Source organism: Capsella rubella, unplaced genomic scaffold (assembly GCF_000375325.1).
Source record: "Capsella rubella cultivar Monte Gargano unplaced genomic scaffold, Caprub1_0 scaffold_3, whole genome shotgun sequence".
NCBI classification, from domain to species: Eukaryota; Viridiplantae; Streptophyta; class Magnoliopsida; order Brassicales; family Brassicaceae; genus Capsella; species Capsella rubella.
In genome coordinates this window covers 11,314,250-11,329,389 of record NW_006238921.1, presented here as the reverse complement: position 1 = coordinate 11,329,389, position 15,140 = coordinate 11,314,250, and the positions used below count along the sequence as shown (strand labels likewise).

At 33.4% G+C, this 15,140-nt stretch overlaps 4 protein-coding genes across 4 annotated transcripts; 2 read left to right on the top strand and 2 right to left on the bottom strand.

Annotated features, from left to right (window-relative positions):
* Positions 1–1,746: 1,746 nt before the first annotated feature.
* On the top strand, positions 1,747–3,863 carry LOC17893108 (serine--glyoxylate aminotransferase). Its single transcript, XM_006297770.2, has 5 exons — positions 1,747–1,858; positions 2,117–2,646; positions 2,732–3,098; positions 3,266–3,476; positions 3,562–3,863. The coding sequence occupies exons 2-5, from the start codon at positions 2,157–2,159 to the stop codon at positions 3,697–3,699; spliced, it is 1,206 nt and encodes a 401-aa protein (XP_006297832.1). The 5' UTR covers positions 1,747–1,858; positions 2,117–2,156; the 3' UTR covers positions 3,700–3,863.
* Positions 3,864–5,796: 1,933 nt separating this feature from the next.
* LOC17892067 lies at positions 5,797–7,269 on the top strand. The gene has a single exon (XM_006300004.2). The coding sequence runs from the start codon at positions 5,934–5,936 to the stop codon at positions 7,146–7,148; it is 1,215 nt and encodes a 404-aa protein (XP_006300066.1). The 5' UTR covers positions 5,797–5,933; the 3' UTR covers positions 7,149–7,269.
* A 152-nt stretch (positions 7,270–7,421) lies between these two features.
* Positions 7,422–8,000, bottom strand: LOC111831529. Its single transcript, XM_023786148.1, has one exon. It carries the CDS (start codon positions 7,998–8,000, stop codon positions 7,422–7,424), a length of 579 nt encoding a protein of 192 aa, XP_023641916.1.
* A 3,031-nt stretch (positions 8,001–11,031) lies between these two features.
* LOC17893152 (beta-1,4-mannosyl-glycoprotein 4-beta-N-acetylglucosaminyltransferase) lies at positions 11,032–13,185 on the bottom strand. The gene is made up of 2 exons (XM_006297929.2): positions 12,952–13,185; positions 11,032–12,302 (listed from the first exon to the last, which is right to left on the bottom strand). The coding sequence occupies exon 2, from the start codon at positions 12,260–12,262 to the stop codon at positions 11,177–11,179; it is 1,086 nt and encodes a 361-aa protein (XP_006297991.1). The 5' UTR covers positions 12,263–12,302; positions 12,952–13,185; the 3' UTR covers positions 11,032–11,176.
* Between the last annotated feature and the right edge of the window lie 1,955 nt (positions 13,186–15,140).

Below are 15,140 nucleotides of genomic sequence, written 5' to 3'. Positions count from 1 at the left end.
ATGTTATCGCTTAAGACATGAGGTGGAAGTCATAGACAAGAAAACAATTAAATAAGTGGTAGGAATATGAAATATGATATGATAATTTATGTGTGTGTGATGTTTAAAGATTATCTTAGGATAATCTTGAGTTGATCCAGTTTTTTTTTTTCAACCAAACTTTTATTAAAATATTGTTTCGTGGAAATCCAAGAAAGAAGAAAAAGTTTACAAACAAAATTTGGTAGTTTAACACTTATTATATCTACTTTTAAGTAATCATGTCTTGTTTATAGGAAGCCTCTTAGCCCAAATGAATAAACTAAAAAATTACTCCTTTTTTTTTTTGCAGTGTTCTAAGTAGTTTCAAACTCGTTAATAATTAAATAATTTGTCATTTCTTAGTAAATACAATATAATTATATAAAAAATTACTCCAAATATGTTTTTTAATGTAAATGAAAAATTCAAACATCCTAATCGATTGGCCAAATAAAGTTTTGTATTTTACATATATAATCTTTACATTCAATACCTAAATATAGTTTTTTTTGTTGAATAAGTATATTTGTGTCATCTAGTGTGGCAAAATACAATCCTAAACCATAAAACAAGAGAGCGAGAGATAGTGAAGAAGTGTCCCCGAGGATTCGGCGTTCGGTCGTGTGGTCTTTGTTGCAAAACAAACTTGTGTGGCTCTCTCCCTTTTATCTCCTTATCTCTCCCTCTTCCCTTTTCCACCTCTTATCTTTCGTATTTTTTCCTATTACAATCTCACTCCCTAATTTTCTTAGAACTTTCGTTTTATACCCCAACTTTTTTCGAAAGTAACTCCGTCCCCGATAACCCCACCACAACCCCCACTATATCTCATTATGTTTTTCATTCCGTTTTTTCCTTTTGGTTTACCACAAACTTCGGAATAAATCATTATCTGATGAGGTTTGGTTCGTTAGCTGTTTTTAGTAATCTCTTTCGAAAATTGTTCATATACTAAATTTTCAACTTTCAAATAATCTAATAGACCAAAGATCATTTGAATATTACTATTTGAGTTTTTACGAAACAAATTCAAGAATGGGTATTTAATAATTTTCTTAGAACTTTTATTGTATAGCCTAAATTTTTTCAAAATTTACTCTGTCCCCAATAACCCCACCACAACCCCTACTATATCTCATTATGTTTTGCTTTCATTTTTTTCCCTCTGATATACGAAAAACTTCGGAACAAACCCTAATCTGAATAGGTTTGGTTCGTAAGCAGTTTTTAATAAATCTGTTTCGAAAATTGTTCTAAATACTAAAGTTTTCATCATTTAAAAAAAACTATTTAGACACAAATTATTTGAACATTAGTACTTGAGTTCTCACGAAATAAACTAATTTTTTCTTTTTTTAATCTTTTTCTATTTTTTGTTATTTATTTACCTTAAAACTCGAGACTCAGAAATAGTTTTAGTATGTACACTATCTCTTTCGAAAATAACTCTCAAACTAGAATTCTCATCTTTCAAATAAACACTATTAGTACTAGACTTAAAAAACAACAAATTAAAACTAATGGGGAAAATTTCAAAAGAAAGAAAGAAGAAGGAGCAAATACACAAAGGTACTACAAATGCATTATGAGCCATACGTAAGCTCAAAGATTTTTCACGTTGCTCTTATCCGCCACGCGTCTAAGATTCCAATATGGCAAAGCTACTTGATTGGTATACACAAACTTACAAACTAATATGATACGTACACAAACATGTAAAAATGAAAAAAAAAAAAATTAAACAAATAATAAAAATTTTACAAGATATATATTAAAGAGCTTTGTGAAGACGAAGGATTCCTAAAGGCCCCCTCAGGAGCTTCCCCCTTATTCAGAGGTTAACTTCTCCATCTCTCTCTCTCTTTCTCTGCCTTAGTTTTCTCCGCTTGTTATGAGTATATGATCTTGCCCATGAAACTTGTTATAACTCTTTGTAACGTATATATTATTTGTTTGCTTAAATAAGATATGATCTTTGTATTTAATTCTATATACGTTTATTGGAGTTTATAGTAGCCAATAGTCTCCATATGGTTCTATCTTATATTTTTGAGTTTGTGAATATAATTTAGAAGTCTTGTGAAACTTTTGACAGAGTACAGAAGGAGAGGGTTGAAAAGAAAAAAAGGAGAAAAATGGACTACATGTATGGACCAGGGAGGCACCATCTGTTTGTGCCAGGGCCAGTGAACATACCGGAACCGGTGATCCGGGCGATGAACCGGAACAACGAGGATTACCGGTCACCGGCTATTCCGGCACTGACGAAAACTTTGTTGGAAGATGTGAAGAAGATATTCAAGACAACATCTGGGACACCTTTTCTGTTTCCAACCACAGGGACTGGTGCTTGGGAGAGTGCCTTGACCAACACGCTATCTCCTGGAGACAGGATCGTCTCGTTTCTGATCGGACAGTTTAGCTTGCTCTGGATTGACCAGCAGAAGAGGCTAAATTTCAATGTTGATGTGGTTGAGAGTGATTGGGGACAAGGTGCTAATCTCCAAGTGTTGGCCTCGAAGCTCTCTGAAGATGCGAGTCATTCCATCAAAGCCATTTGCATTGTCCACAATGAGACAGCTACTGGAGTCACCAACGACATCTCTGCTGTCCGAACCCTCCTTGGTTATTAACTCTTTACAAACCATTTCCTTGTATTTTTGTGTGTTTCCTCTGTTTTAAATCTCACTAACACAAGTGTATAAAACAGATCACTACAAGCATCCGGCTTTGCTGCTTGTGGACGGTGTCTCGTCCATTTGTGCGCTTGATTTCCGAATGGATGAGTGGGGAGTGGATGTTGCCTTGACCGGCTCTCAGAAAGCCTTATCTCTTCCAACAGGACTTGGTATTGTGTGTGCTAGTCCTAAAGCCTTGGAAGCTACCAAAACCTCTAAATCCCTCAAAGTATTCTTTGATTGGAATGACTACCTCAAGTTTTACAAGCTGGGAACCTATTGGCCTTACACACCTTCCATTCAACTCCTCTACGGTCTCAGAGCCGCTCTTGATCTTATCTTCGAGGAAGGACTTGAGAATATAATCGCTCGTCATGCTCGTCTCGGAAAGGCCACCAGGTAAAGTTTAGCTATGTAACGCGATATTGTTCCATTATCTATCCAAAGCGAGTACTCGAATTCGTAGTCTTGAATAGTTTAAATACTTAAAAGTCTTGTTAATTAGTACAACAAGTCTTGATAACATTGTTACTAGAGTTTGATTGTAAATATGGTCATGTACATAGGCTGGCGGTGGAAGCATGGGGGCTGAAGAACTGCACACAGAAGGAGGAGTGGATAAGTAACACTGTGACAGCAGTAATGGTGCCCCCAAATATAGATGGCTCAGAGGTAGTGAGAAGGGCATGGCAGAGGTACAACCTAAGTCTTGGTCTTGGTCTCAACAAAGTGGCTGGAAAGGTTTTCAGAATTGGACACCTTGGAAATGTGAATGAGGTAACATTATGAGCTATACAGCTTAGTGTAATCAAATCTTTGATTGATCAAACTCTAAATCAAACACTACAAATCATATATGCAGTTGCAACTTTTGGGATGTCTTGCTGGAGTGGAGATGATACTGAAGGATGTTGGGTACCCGATTGTAATGGGAAGTGGAGTTGCAGCTGCTTCTACTTATCTTCAGAACCACATCCCTCTCATTCTCTCTAGAATCTAATCCATTTCTACAACTCTTTCTCTATCTTTCTCTTCCTCTCAATGTAAACAACTCTCATGTTTTCTCTTTTCTCCTTTCTATATTTTTACTACATTATCTATGTTTTTATTTGCTATGATCACCAACAAACTTATTAAACAAAAGGTCAAATTATTTATTACTCAGTTAACTTTGTCTCAATCCGTTCGTTTTTATGTGTACGAGGGATGGGTGCTCTTAGGATGTTTAAGTGGAACCGAACTTGAGTCCAAAACTATGTTTGGGAAGAGGATATTTTGTAATTTCCACACCATATTTTAAAGGGTGTGTTAGAAAATAGTACATTTTTGAAACTTAATTATAGAACTAGTACAATCACTATTTATATTTAGGAAACTAGTACATTATCATTATTTGCTACTATTTTGTTGACCTTTAAGCACTCAAAAAACATATTATTTACAAGTATGCCATTAGAATAATTATATAATGATTATATAATATAATTTGTACATCATATTTTATGTACAGAAGTGTAAAAACATATATTTGTACAATAATAAAAATATTACACAGTAACATCCGTACAACATATTAGTGTACAAATATGTACATAAATATGCATAAATTCATATATCATAGTAATTGTACGGATAAAAATGTGTAATTTTTTATACATGCGTACATATAGTAAGCTGTACGGGTACTCTGTACATCTAATCAGGTGTACAAAATGTATGTACATATACTAAAGTGTACAAAAAAATATATACATATGAAATGTATTTAAATTTTACTAAGCAAAATGCATATCAAGTTAAAGAGAAAAAAAACATAGATTTTTGTGAATCAAAAAAAGTTTTGAAAAATGATTACAAAAACAAGAATTTTTAGTTATTAGAATGTTGGAGTAAGAATATTAAAAAAAATAGAAAAAAAAAAAAATCAAAAAACAAAAAGAAAAACGAAATAGGAAAGAAAAAAAAAATGCCCTCCCTTGTCATTTTTTCTCCTTCTTTTTCTATCTCACAAATGTACTACTTTGACAATTTTGAATAGTAAATGTATCACTTCCCCAATTAACTTCTCAAAATATACTAAATATCCTATTAGTCCTATTTTAAATATGTATGGATGTTGGTTTAAAAACCATTGTGGAAGATTTTTTAAAGCCATTGTGGAAGATTTAAATATGTATAGGTGTTCAATTTGTTAAAGCCATTGTGGAAGATTTTTTTTTTTTCTTATCGGGAATGATCCCAAAGGTTCTCTAGGTCCAAAGACAAATCTTTTGTGGCCGGGAAAAACCATATTAAATCTCGAATCTCCATGGCCAATACTATTCGAACCCAGGTGAAGGAATTTATCTCCCTTTATCACTGGACCAAGACGACTTGGTTTGGAAGATTTATTTCAAAATGAAGGAACATAAGGTCTTAATAAGGTCTTAAGTATTCAACAAATCTATTTATAAACCCATGGAAGTCATAAATATAGTGAACCATGGCATTGGCTATAGGCCTTTAATTTTTTTAATTCATCAGTTACTTTTAATATTGGCTTTGATTGGTGACGCGTACCACCATGGTACATGGTGAATCGTCTATGACAATTACCAATCACCGAAACGATATTAAAGTATTACTAAAAGCGTTATTTAATTTGTAACAGTTTACCGCTCTAGATTACAGTTAAAAAACTTGTACATCTTTGTGTTCCCAATAAGACTCATTACTAGCGATCTTTCACTTTCTAAGAACTCATCAAAGAGAACCAAGCAGAACTTCCATTTTTTTTTTCTAAGTAAATCTCTAATTAAGTAATTGCAACAATAACAAATGTCTAAAAAATCCAGAATTAAGAGTAATATATAACAGAAACTAACCTAAAATAAAATTTCTAAAAAATAGGGAAAGAGAGATCTAAAACTAGTGACAGGAGATTAATGTAAGAAAATAGTAGTCAACGTAAAGTAATGCAATTGATTCGGTGTTCTAAAATAACAAAAACCAGAACAAATAAATTAATAAAAATAAAAAAAATAAAAAATCTTTTTTTTGCTGATTATTATTTTTGGGTGTCTTTGTTAATTTGCTTTTCCATTTTCATCTTCATGCATTGCTTTCCTTCGTCGTCCCCTCCAAGGACGACGACGGAACTGTCTTTATATCAAACCGATAAAAACAAATCTCATTCTCTACATTTCCTTTGATACTTTTTCAGATTTGGTTTTGTAATCAAGAAAATCAAGAAAAATGTCTTTTCTTGCACCTTGTCAAATCTTGGAGCTGAATATTATTTCGGCCCAAGAATTAGCTCCCGTGGCACGGTGTATGAAGACATATGCTATCGCTTGGATCGATCCGGAGCGTAAACTGATGACTCGAGTCGACAATACGGGTGGAACAACACCTACATGGAACGACAAGTTTGTGTTTCGTCTTGATGAGGAAACAACCTACGATGATACAACAATAGTTGTTATAGAGATCTATGCATTGCATTGGTTCAAAGACATTCATGTTGGAACGGTACAAGCCTTAATAAGTGACCTTGTCTCACCTTCTTCAGCTATGAGATTTGTTACCTTAGAGGTTCTTCGTGCGTCTGGCCGCCCTCACGGCCTTTTAAATATTGCGGTGGGGCTTATCGATAACTCGGGCCATAGTATGCCACTTTTGTATGAAGAAGATTTGTTGTTTCACAAGAAAAACATATCTACAAAACCTGTAGGTCTTCGACGGTCGAAAAGTGATACAAGCTCAATGGTGGATTCTCCAAGGAAGGTGACACAATCCCATATGAGTTATACTACAAACTCGGGTTTTGAGAAAGATGAGTTTTCATCTGACTCTCAGATGGTTGTATATGAGTCCCAAAGCAAAACACCAAACACATTGTTGAGGCAAAAGAAGCAACAAATCGTGTATGGGACACCGATGAGGCCAAGGAACACGACAGCATATACTCCTAAAAGGAACCGTATCGAATATGGAACACCAATGAGGTCAAGACCAATAGTTATTACAGAATCTGATTTAGGTCCTTCAGCCTCAGTGGTTGCTGCCCAAATTGCAAAGGAGAAGGCTCTTACAGGGAAACTAGACGCGGAAAGTACTGTAATAAGTGTTGGTGAACGAAGCGTTGAAGGTCTTCGGTCTAAGCTAGAAAGGTGGCAAGCAAATCTACCAGTGGTTGTAGATGTTGGTTCAAGTTATCAACCAAGTTCTGACTACAAAACAAACTCCTTTAATGTCCCTAAATCAAGTTACAAGCCAAATGAAATCGTACCAAGAAATACTCAGATGATTGTTCCACTCCCAAAGCAACAAGGTGGGAGGAACAAGAAAGGAGGAGATAATGGATTGTTTTCATGTTTTGGTAACATTTGTGGCATTGAGTGTTCCATTGTTTGTGGTGGTGGCTCTAGTGCACAAAAAGCATCGAAGAAGAAGAAGAAAAAGAAGTGAAAAAAAACTTCAAATTCTATTCCTTCAAATTCTAAATGATTAATTTCTCATTTGTGTTTTTTTTTTTTCAATCTTGTCGATTTTGCTACTTAATAATCAAACTTTATGCTAGTAGCCAGGGAAAAAGTAACATTTAATTTATCTTTACTTTTATTAGTAATTATGGAAAACAAATTTGGTTTAAACCTTTATGATTTCAGGATTGGGAAAATTCCAAAAAAATATCCCATTTAATATTTTTTTTTTTGGCAACAAACTTACTAACAAATTGGCTCAAACGAGCCAATCAGAGGGAACATTGTTTACATACTTGACATGAAGCGGAATGGTACGAACTTTGCGTGCCAAAAAATCCGCTTTTACATTTGCATTTCTTGGAATAAGAGATAAAGAAAAAGAAGAGAATTCTTCCATGTCGATATGGATATCATCAAGGTATACTGAGAAAGCCGGCCAGTCGGAAGGAGAAGACACCATCTTCACCAAATCTGAACAGTCTGTAAGGAAAACAACATCTCTGAAATTATGGCCAACCATGCATCTCACTGCCCATACAAGCGCTTCCACTTCAGAATGGAGAGGAGATAGACTTCGTCGGACATTCATTGCCCCCCTGATCGTTGAATGTCCTGAGGAATGCTGACAGAACCAGCATATGCCTGAGAATGCATCAGTTGCCTTCCAGGAGCCGTCCACAAAGCAGTGGTAGCCTATAAGAGAGGGACGGAGGGATGGTGGGCCGCCCCGCACCCGAGGGAATGAAAGCTGAGAAGCCATAGGTTGGCCCGTGTCATCAACCTGGGCCTGTTGCCAGGCTCGCGCCTCGCTATTGGCCAGATTAACCACGTCCATAGGACTTTCATCCAAATTCTCAAAAATCTTTGCATTCCTAGCTTTCCAAATATACCAGATTACCCAAGGGAAAGTTACCTCAGGGCCGCACGTGTCTATTTGATATTTGGATATTTAATACCTAATTTTTTTTTGTTGGAATAATAATACCCAAATAAATAAAAATATGCAACTTTATACATGAAAAATAAATATTATTATTTATATACCTGAGTTCTCATAACAAACTAAAAATTTTGATTTTACCCTTACTCTTCCCTATTTATTATATTTAATAATTAAATAAATTAAAGGTAATTAAGAAAACTTTCGATTCCTCCCAGTAAGCTGAGATTTTGTCTTCGACGAGATTCCAGCTAGTCTTTATCAAATTAGGGTTTGGCACATCAGCACATCTTCGAACCTTGTGCTTGTATATGCGATTTCACCAACGGATGAGAAATTAGTGATTCTACAGAAAATATTAATATTTTTAAAGGGATTGGAGATTCAAAGGAAAACATCTCTATATCCATAATAATTAAATATGTTTTATTTGTTGAATTCACCGGAATTTTAGTGTTCTGAGACCGTGAACCTCAAGAGATTAACCGGAATTTCTTTAGAAATGAAATCTCGGCTGATTAGGAGGAACCAGAAACTTTCTTATTTTTATATTTTATTTAATTAATTTTCTTATTTTTAATATATATATATTTATAAAAGTTAAGAATTAGTAAAGGTAAAATCGGAAATTTTTGTTTGTTATGAATAACAATTTTTATTTTTTTTGGGTATTAAGTTGCACACTTTTATTTGTTTGGATATCATTCTTCTAACCAAAAAACATTAGGTATTAAACGTTCAAATAAAAACTAGATGGATATTTTTCGGAATTTTCTCTTTCAAGATTATAAAATTCTTATGTTCATCATTGAATTAAACAATTAGGTGTACATGTATTATTTAAATGAAACGATATTAGATTACTATGTTTAAAAAAACTAAAGAGGCCCAAGAGGTGGTGGGCTAGTGGTAGGGGAGCTTGGAGGAAGGGTGCAACTCCCACAACCTGGGTTCAATTCTCCACTTTGCTGTTAACACCATCTTTGTGTGAAGTCTGTCAGTTGGGCTTAGATCCAATTGGTTTACCTGGTAATCAGAAATGCAGGCGGCCTGATAACTCCCGGGCATTAGTCGGAAAGCGTTAATCTGGATTCAGGCGATGTGGTAGCTCAACACCTAGGTATTGGCGACGAGTCCACATTGTAGCACTTCGGTGTGATCCTCCCAGAGCTGACCGGATCAGCCGATCGGGTTTATCAAAAAAAAAAAAAAAAAAAAAAAACTAAAGAGCCTTAGCTTGATATATGATTTGTTCTGTAAATTTTTATTACCTTTTTTTCCCAATCTTCTTTATTTCTTGTTAGTTTTATGGTATTGTATTGACTTCAAAAAAATGGTAAATGAAGAAATACTTTCTAGTGATTGACCATTTTTGTTTCGTTTATAATTGTGAGATTTGATATTTCTTACATAGAGAAAATGATGAGAACTTAAACTCAGACAGAGATTTTGTTGATTTTTAGTTTCTTTCTTTCAATCTATCTATCTTAGTCATATGCATAGTTTTATTATAAATAATGATGATGAGAACTTAGTCATATACATAGAGAAAATGATGAGAACTTAGTCATATACATAGAGAAAATGATGAGAACTTAAACTCAGACAGAGAACTTTACTTTGCTGCACGCATAGTTTTATTATAAATAATACTTGATATGTATTTGGTTAAGAACTAGTTTGTGGTTATAATTCTAATTTTCTTAATCACATTAATTTGGAGTGAGTTGTTCATTTCAGTCGAATAACATTCACTAAAAGTAAAAAAAAATATGACAAATCACTATAATATATGTGAACATATTACAAAGTACATGCAAAACATTACTATTTTCTTTATTTTCTTTTTTTTATAAAAACAGCGAAAATCAATCCAAACTATTTGCTAGCGGTATTTTTATACCCAAACTACGATACCCGACAAATAACAATCTAAACTCACAACAATTTCAAATCCCCAACCTAAACTATATGAAATCAACCAAAATCAACATATAGAAACTGTGTTAGTTAACCACTTAACGGCGATAAGTCAGCCGACATCGTGGCGATGCCGGAACGTCAGAATTGAGTAATATGATTTCGTTTCGTGAGTTTAGGATTCTCGAATCAAAGAACTGCTAAAGTAAACACTCATCGAATCATCAATTCGAGAACCGTAAACTCACGAAACGACGTCATATTACTCAACTCCGATGTCCCGTCATTGCCACGGTGTCAGCTGACTCAGCGTCGTTAAGTGGTTAAGTAACGCAGTTTCGGTATATGTTGATTTTAGCTAATTTCATATAGTTTAAGTTGAGAATTTGAATTTTTTTGTGACTTTAGGTTGCTACTTGATGGTTATTATAGTTTGGGTACAAAAATACCGTCAAAAATTACTTTATGTTAATTTTGCTATTTTCCCAAATATGTTACGGTAAAGAAAGACAAACTCTTTGAATCATTTGTTAATTTTATTATTGTTATTCATAACCATTTTGAGATTGTTTATGCGATTATTATGTATTATTTATTTTTTGGTTATGCTTAACTCGATAAAATATTTTCTAGGTTCAACATCAATTCTGAAGCCAAGAGGTAAAGAAAATGATAATCACTTTTTATGTAAAGACAACAATGAAACTAGATTTGAATACAACGGTTGAGAAAAGGATTCATTGTTGCCGTTCGAGCCAAATTACTTACGGTTGCTGCGGACCAGGAGAGGCTCGAGCGGCTGTGGCTTACTTGGTAATATTGTTTTCTTGATTCATTATGAGTCTCCCAATATAAACTCTGTGGCTTACCTCTCATTTCTCTAGTGCTTTGATTCATATTTGCTTATCTCTAAGTTGAATTCATTTGGTACAAGAGTGGGACTGATGATGATGGTGCACAAGATTGGCTTGATGAGTGTTGGCCTGGTTTTGTAACGCACCAGAAGTTATGTAAAACACCATATACAGAACATGGGATAAGGATCTATTTCTTATTTATCCGTTGTTTCGGATTTGAAGTTTGTGTGACGCCAAAAACCTTTTTTACAAGAAACTACTGCTTCTCTATTTTGTTTTGTACTTAACCTTCAGCTAGGGTTCTCGGAGACAGCCTCCTGGGAGGAGAAACCGAAAGCGAGCAGCGTTCTGAATCAAAAAGGCAGGTAGATGTACCGCAGATGCAGAACGCTGGATTGGTCCGATATTGCTTATCAACTCTTTGAAACTGTATTTTTCAGGAAGCATGTCGAAGAGATCATAACCTTTACATATGTGTCTTTGTATTCTCGAGTAATCCAAAAACTCCTTGCGCTTGACTCGGTCTGCATGACTATAGCCTTTCATCTTGAAAACGAAATCGCTGAGTCGTCTGAAACAGAAGCTGCAATGCCACCCTGCATCGGATAATATCAAGTCTGTTTGTCGTGAGTGCCTGTATTGAGTCCACTTCCTACTATATATATGGACAGATGCTCTCCAGCTGCTGAAATCAACTGGGAACTCGAAGGAGTACATGTATTCCCTCATCTCTAGATGCATTACATCTGGTATCCCATCGCACCACTGTAGAAATTTCACAGTATGAGGACTTGGAATCTCGTCAGCATCTGACATTATCACCGCATCTCCATCCGAGATTCCAGCATCTCTAAGCAACCAGTTCATTGCTACCCGCTGTTGCCCCTCCAGCACAAACGGGTCCTCGTATGGCTGCCCCTTGGAACGCTTTTTTCCAGGAAACACTCCATGTACTATCTTACCCTCTGCAAACGTGAATCTCTCCCTATTGGAATCAAAGAAAAGCGGCTTCGGGATCCCTGTAAAAGTAGTGTTCGATTCCAAAATCACAAACTTCGAAACATAAGGCTCCAACTCCCGCCATCTGAGTTCGAGAAGGTCCAGCTCATTGCTGAAAATAATGGCATCAAAGACTTGCCTTGGTTCTGACCTAGGTGTCCACCCATGAAGTTCACAAAGATGCCCCATGGAAACATTCTCAGCATAGTAATGCGGTATCCGTTTGAAAGGTGGCGGCGGCTTATCCCAAAGTGGACGAAAAAGATACGATATGGTTTGCAAATTCGTGAGGATACAAAACAAACATGTCAAGAAAAGTATAATCAGAGTTGGAAACACAAGTTTCACAGGAGGTTGTTTACGCAACGATCGAATCGTCATCTATGCTTCTGAAACTCACCAACTCATAATATTTTTCTCCCTGCATAAAACAAGAACACAACAGTTAAAGAACCAATCAAAGAAACCTGACTAAAGTAATTCATCATCATACTCTAAACTCTATCAATCTCAACAAAAGCTGACCAACAAGACAACAAAAAAATTGCCAATCAAACAGTGAGAATAGGTGAAACACAAATCAAACAATATCATCAAAGGTTCCAACTTTAACATTCAAAACAACTTAATTACTAAACCCTTTAAGCCAATACAGAAGAATCTCAACAAAAGCTGATCCTAAACAACAAGAATTCAACAAATTCTAAAGCAGATTCCTTTATTTGGATCAATGAGAATAGGTGAAGCACAAATCAAACAAAGGTTCCAACTTTAACATTCAAAACAACTTAATTACTAAACCCTTTAATCCAATACACAGAAGAATCTCAACAAAAGCTGACCCTAAACAACAAGAATCAACAAATTAACTCAATCAGTAGACAAATTCTAAAGCAGAGTCCTTTCTTTGGATCAATGAGAATAGGTGAAGCACAAATCAAACAATAGCATCAAAGGTTCCAACTTTAACATTCAAAACAACTTAATTACTAAACCCTTTAACCCAATACACAGAAGAATCTCAAAAACAAACCCACCAAACGGAGATAACAATGTGAAAAAAATGATACCTTTTTGCGAGATTTCTCAAGCTTCAGATTTCGAAATTTCAGAAACGAAAAGGAGAACCCAAGAAGCGTGAATTTGTTATCTGCTCAATTCGATTTGTTTGGTCACATCTCCTCTCTCTCTCTCTCTATCTATCTCTCACGCTATTAACACCTTTGGGGAGAATGTGAAACGACCGCTAAACCTCTCTAATGATCTACGCCACAGATATCATCGAAATATAACAAAAGTTTAAAAGGAACCAAGAGAGAAAGAGAGAGAGAGAGAGAGAGAGAGAGAGAGTAAAATTATAGTATCAAAACTAATAATAGAATAATTGCTAATAGTTAATTAGGATATTAGAAAGGAAAGAATACATCAAATTGATATCACATTTTGAAGAAGATATTTATTTTTATTTTCTTTTTAAATATTAAATTTTGATGTAAATTTTTATTAATTTTCTATATAAAGTTAGTTTTGTAAAGTTAGTCATTAATTAACATTATGGTAATGTGTCAAATCTCTTTATAAGATTTTGACATATATAAAACTTTTCAAATAGTTAGATTTAGATATTATGGTAGCAAAAAACATTGAAATTTCCAATTGTAAAACGATATTAGTGATGGACACAGGGTTGTTTTTGCAAACCTAAGATTTTTTTATGTAGATGCTATTTTGATAAAAATTTATTATATGAGTTTATTTGATAAACTATACATAGACATATGATTGTAAAATTTATATAAAACTGTATTACACAATAAAATTTTAAAATACTTTAAATGAAAAATTTAAGTGATATTACGTGTTTATTTTTTAAACCAATCAGAACATTTCTAACTGCTTGATTAGGGATTTTAAATGAGATCAAATTTGGATTTGGCTTTAATTTGAGTTATTTTACGTATAGTTTAGATTAGGAAACCTCTCATGTCTTTTAAAAAAACAATCATTTGCCAATGTTTATTATAAGAAACTTGGTAAGAAGTTTAGAAGGGATACCCGTATTCCTCGTTTCAATATTTATTTTTATTAAATTAATAAAAATCAAATTATCAATCTAAGATACACAACCCTTTTTCGATTCTCAAGGCTATAATCCGACCATACACAACCCTTTTTCGATTTTTAATGTTATTAAACGTTCAGTTTCATCTTTATTTCCCATTACTTTCTTCAATACAAAGATTCAAGTTTTAGCCTTTTTGTTTTCTACAAATTTAGGTATTTCTATATTTTTGGTTTAATTAATGGGTTTATTGTAGTTTTGCTAAATTAGCTATCAAGGTTTTTTTTTCCGATGGAATGTTATGTGAGTATCTTTATATACAATCTAATATAATAATAAATTACGAAAATAATTGACTTCGTTATTCTTATTTTTATATATTTAGTTCATCCATATTGGTTATGTTTCTTGTTTTAAAAGATGTTAACAATTATCGAACATAGTTAATGGTTTTTTATTTTTCAGTTTAAACATTTTTATGCTAGATGATGTAAAAATTACAAATAAAATTGCAAGCATTAATTAATTTTGGTTGTAACATATTCTAAGACTTTTGTACGAAATATATGCTTACATTCCGTTCAGATATCTTTCCATCTCGTTCCCATCTTGTATAATATTTGTACTCTTGTTGCATACGATTAAAATCATGTTGCAAAAAGTTATCACACGATCATGTATCAATTTATTAAAAATAAATTAATGTATTTAATGCAATAAAATAATTCAATTTATATATTTTGGCTAGATATGCTATCTATTTATAATACAGGTGAAAAATATATTGTATTTTATACAATTACAATTTATATTAGTGACATATATATTCAAAATAATGACATCAGCTCGTTTTGTTGGATAAATTATTTAAAAAATTAAAATTCTGATTATAATTAAATGTAAAATAGACTATCTGACAAATAATGTAAAATACTTGAAATTATAAAAAATGTTTAGAATTTTATTAAGTTTAAAAATTATTTGAATTTAAAGTATTTATAACATTTTATTAACTTTAAATATTTATAATACTTAGAACATATTTATAATAATTTTTTAATATATGAGTTTAAGTTAAGTAGAAATATATTAAAAATTTAAAATATGATTTATATATATATATTAGTTTTGATTTTTTTTTTCCAGAAAAATATGTTTTCATTAATTTTGTTTGGCAACAGGTTTGTTATCATATAT

Bases quoted from the DNA above. Each gene is read 5' to 3' on its own strand.
- LOC17893108 (XM_006297770.2), top strand. From the start codon at position 2,157: ATGGACTACATGTATGGACCAGGGAGGCACCATCTGTTTGTGCCAGGG. The intron at 2,647-2,731 runs GTTATTAACTCT...TGTATAAAACAG, and splicing joins TGCTGTCCGAACCCTCCTTG to ATCACTACAAGCATCCGGCT. The intron at 3,477-3,561 runs GTAACATTATGA...TCATATATGCAG, and splicing joins ACCTTGGAAATGTGAATGAG to TTGCAACTTTTGGGATGTCT.
- LOC17892067 (XM_006300004.2), top strand. From the start codon at position 5,934: ATGTCTTTTCTTGCACCTTGTCAAATCTTGGAGCTGAATATTATTTCG.
- LOC111831529 (XM_023786148.1), bottom strand. From the start codon at position 8,000: ATGGACGTGGTTAATCTGGCCAATAGCGAGGCGCGAGCCTGGCAACAG.
- LOC17893152 (XM_006297929.2), bottom strand. From the start codon at position 12,262: ATGACGATTCGATCGTTGCGTAAACAACCTCCTGTGAAACTTGTGTTT.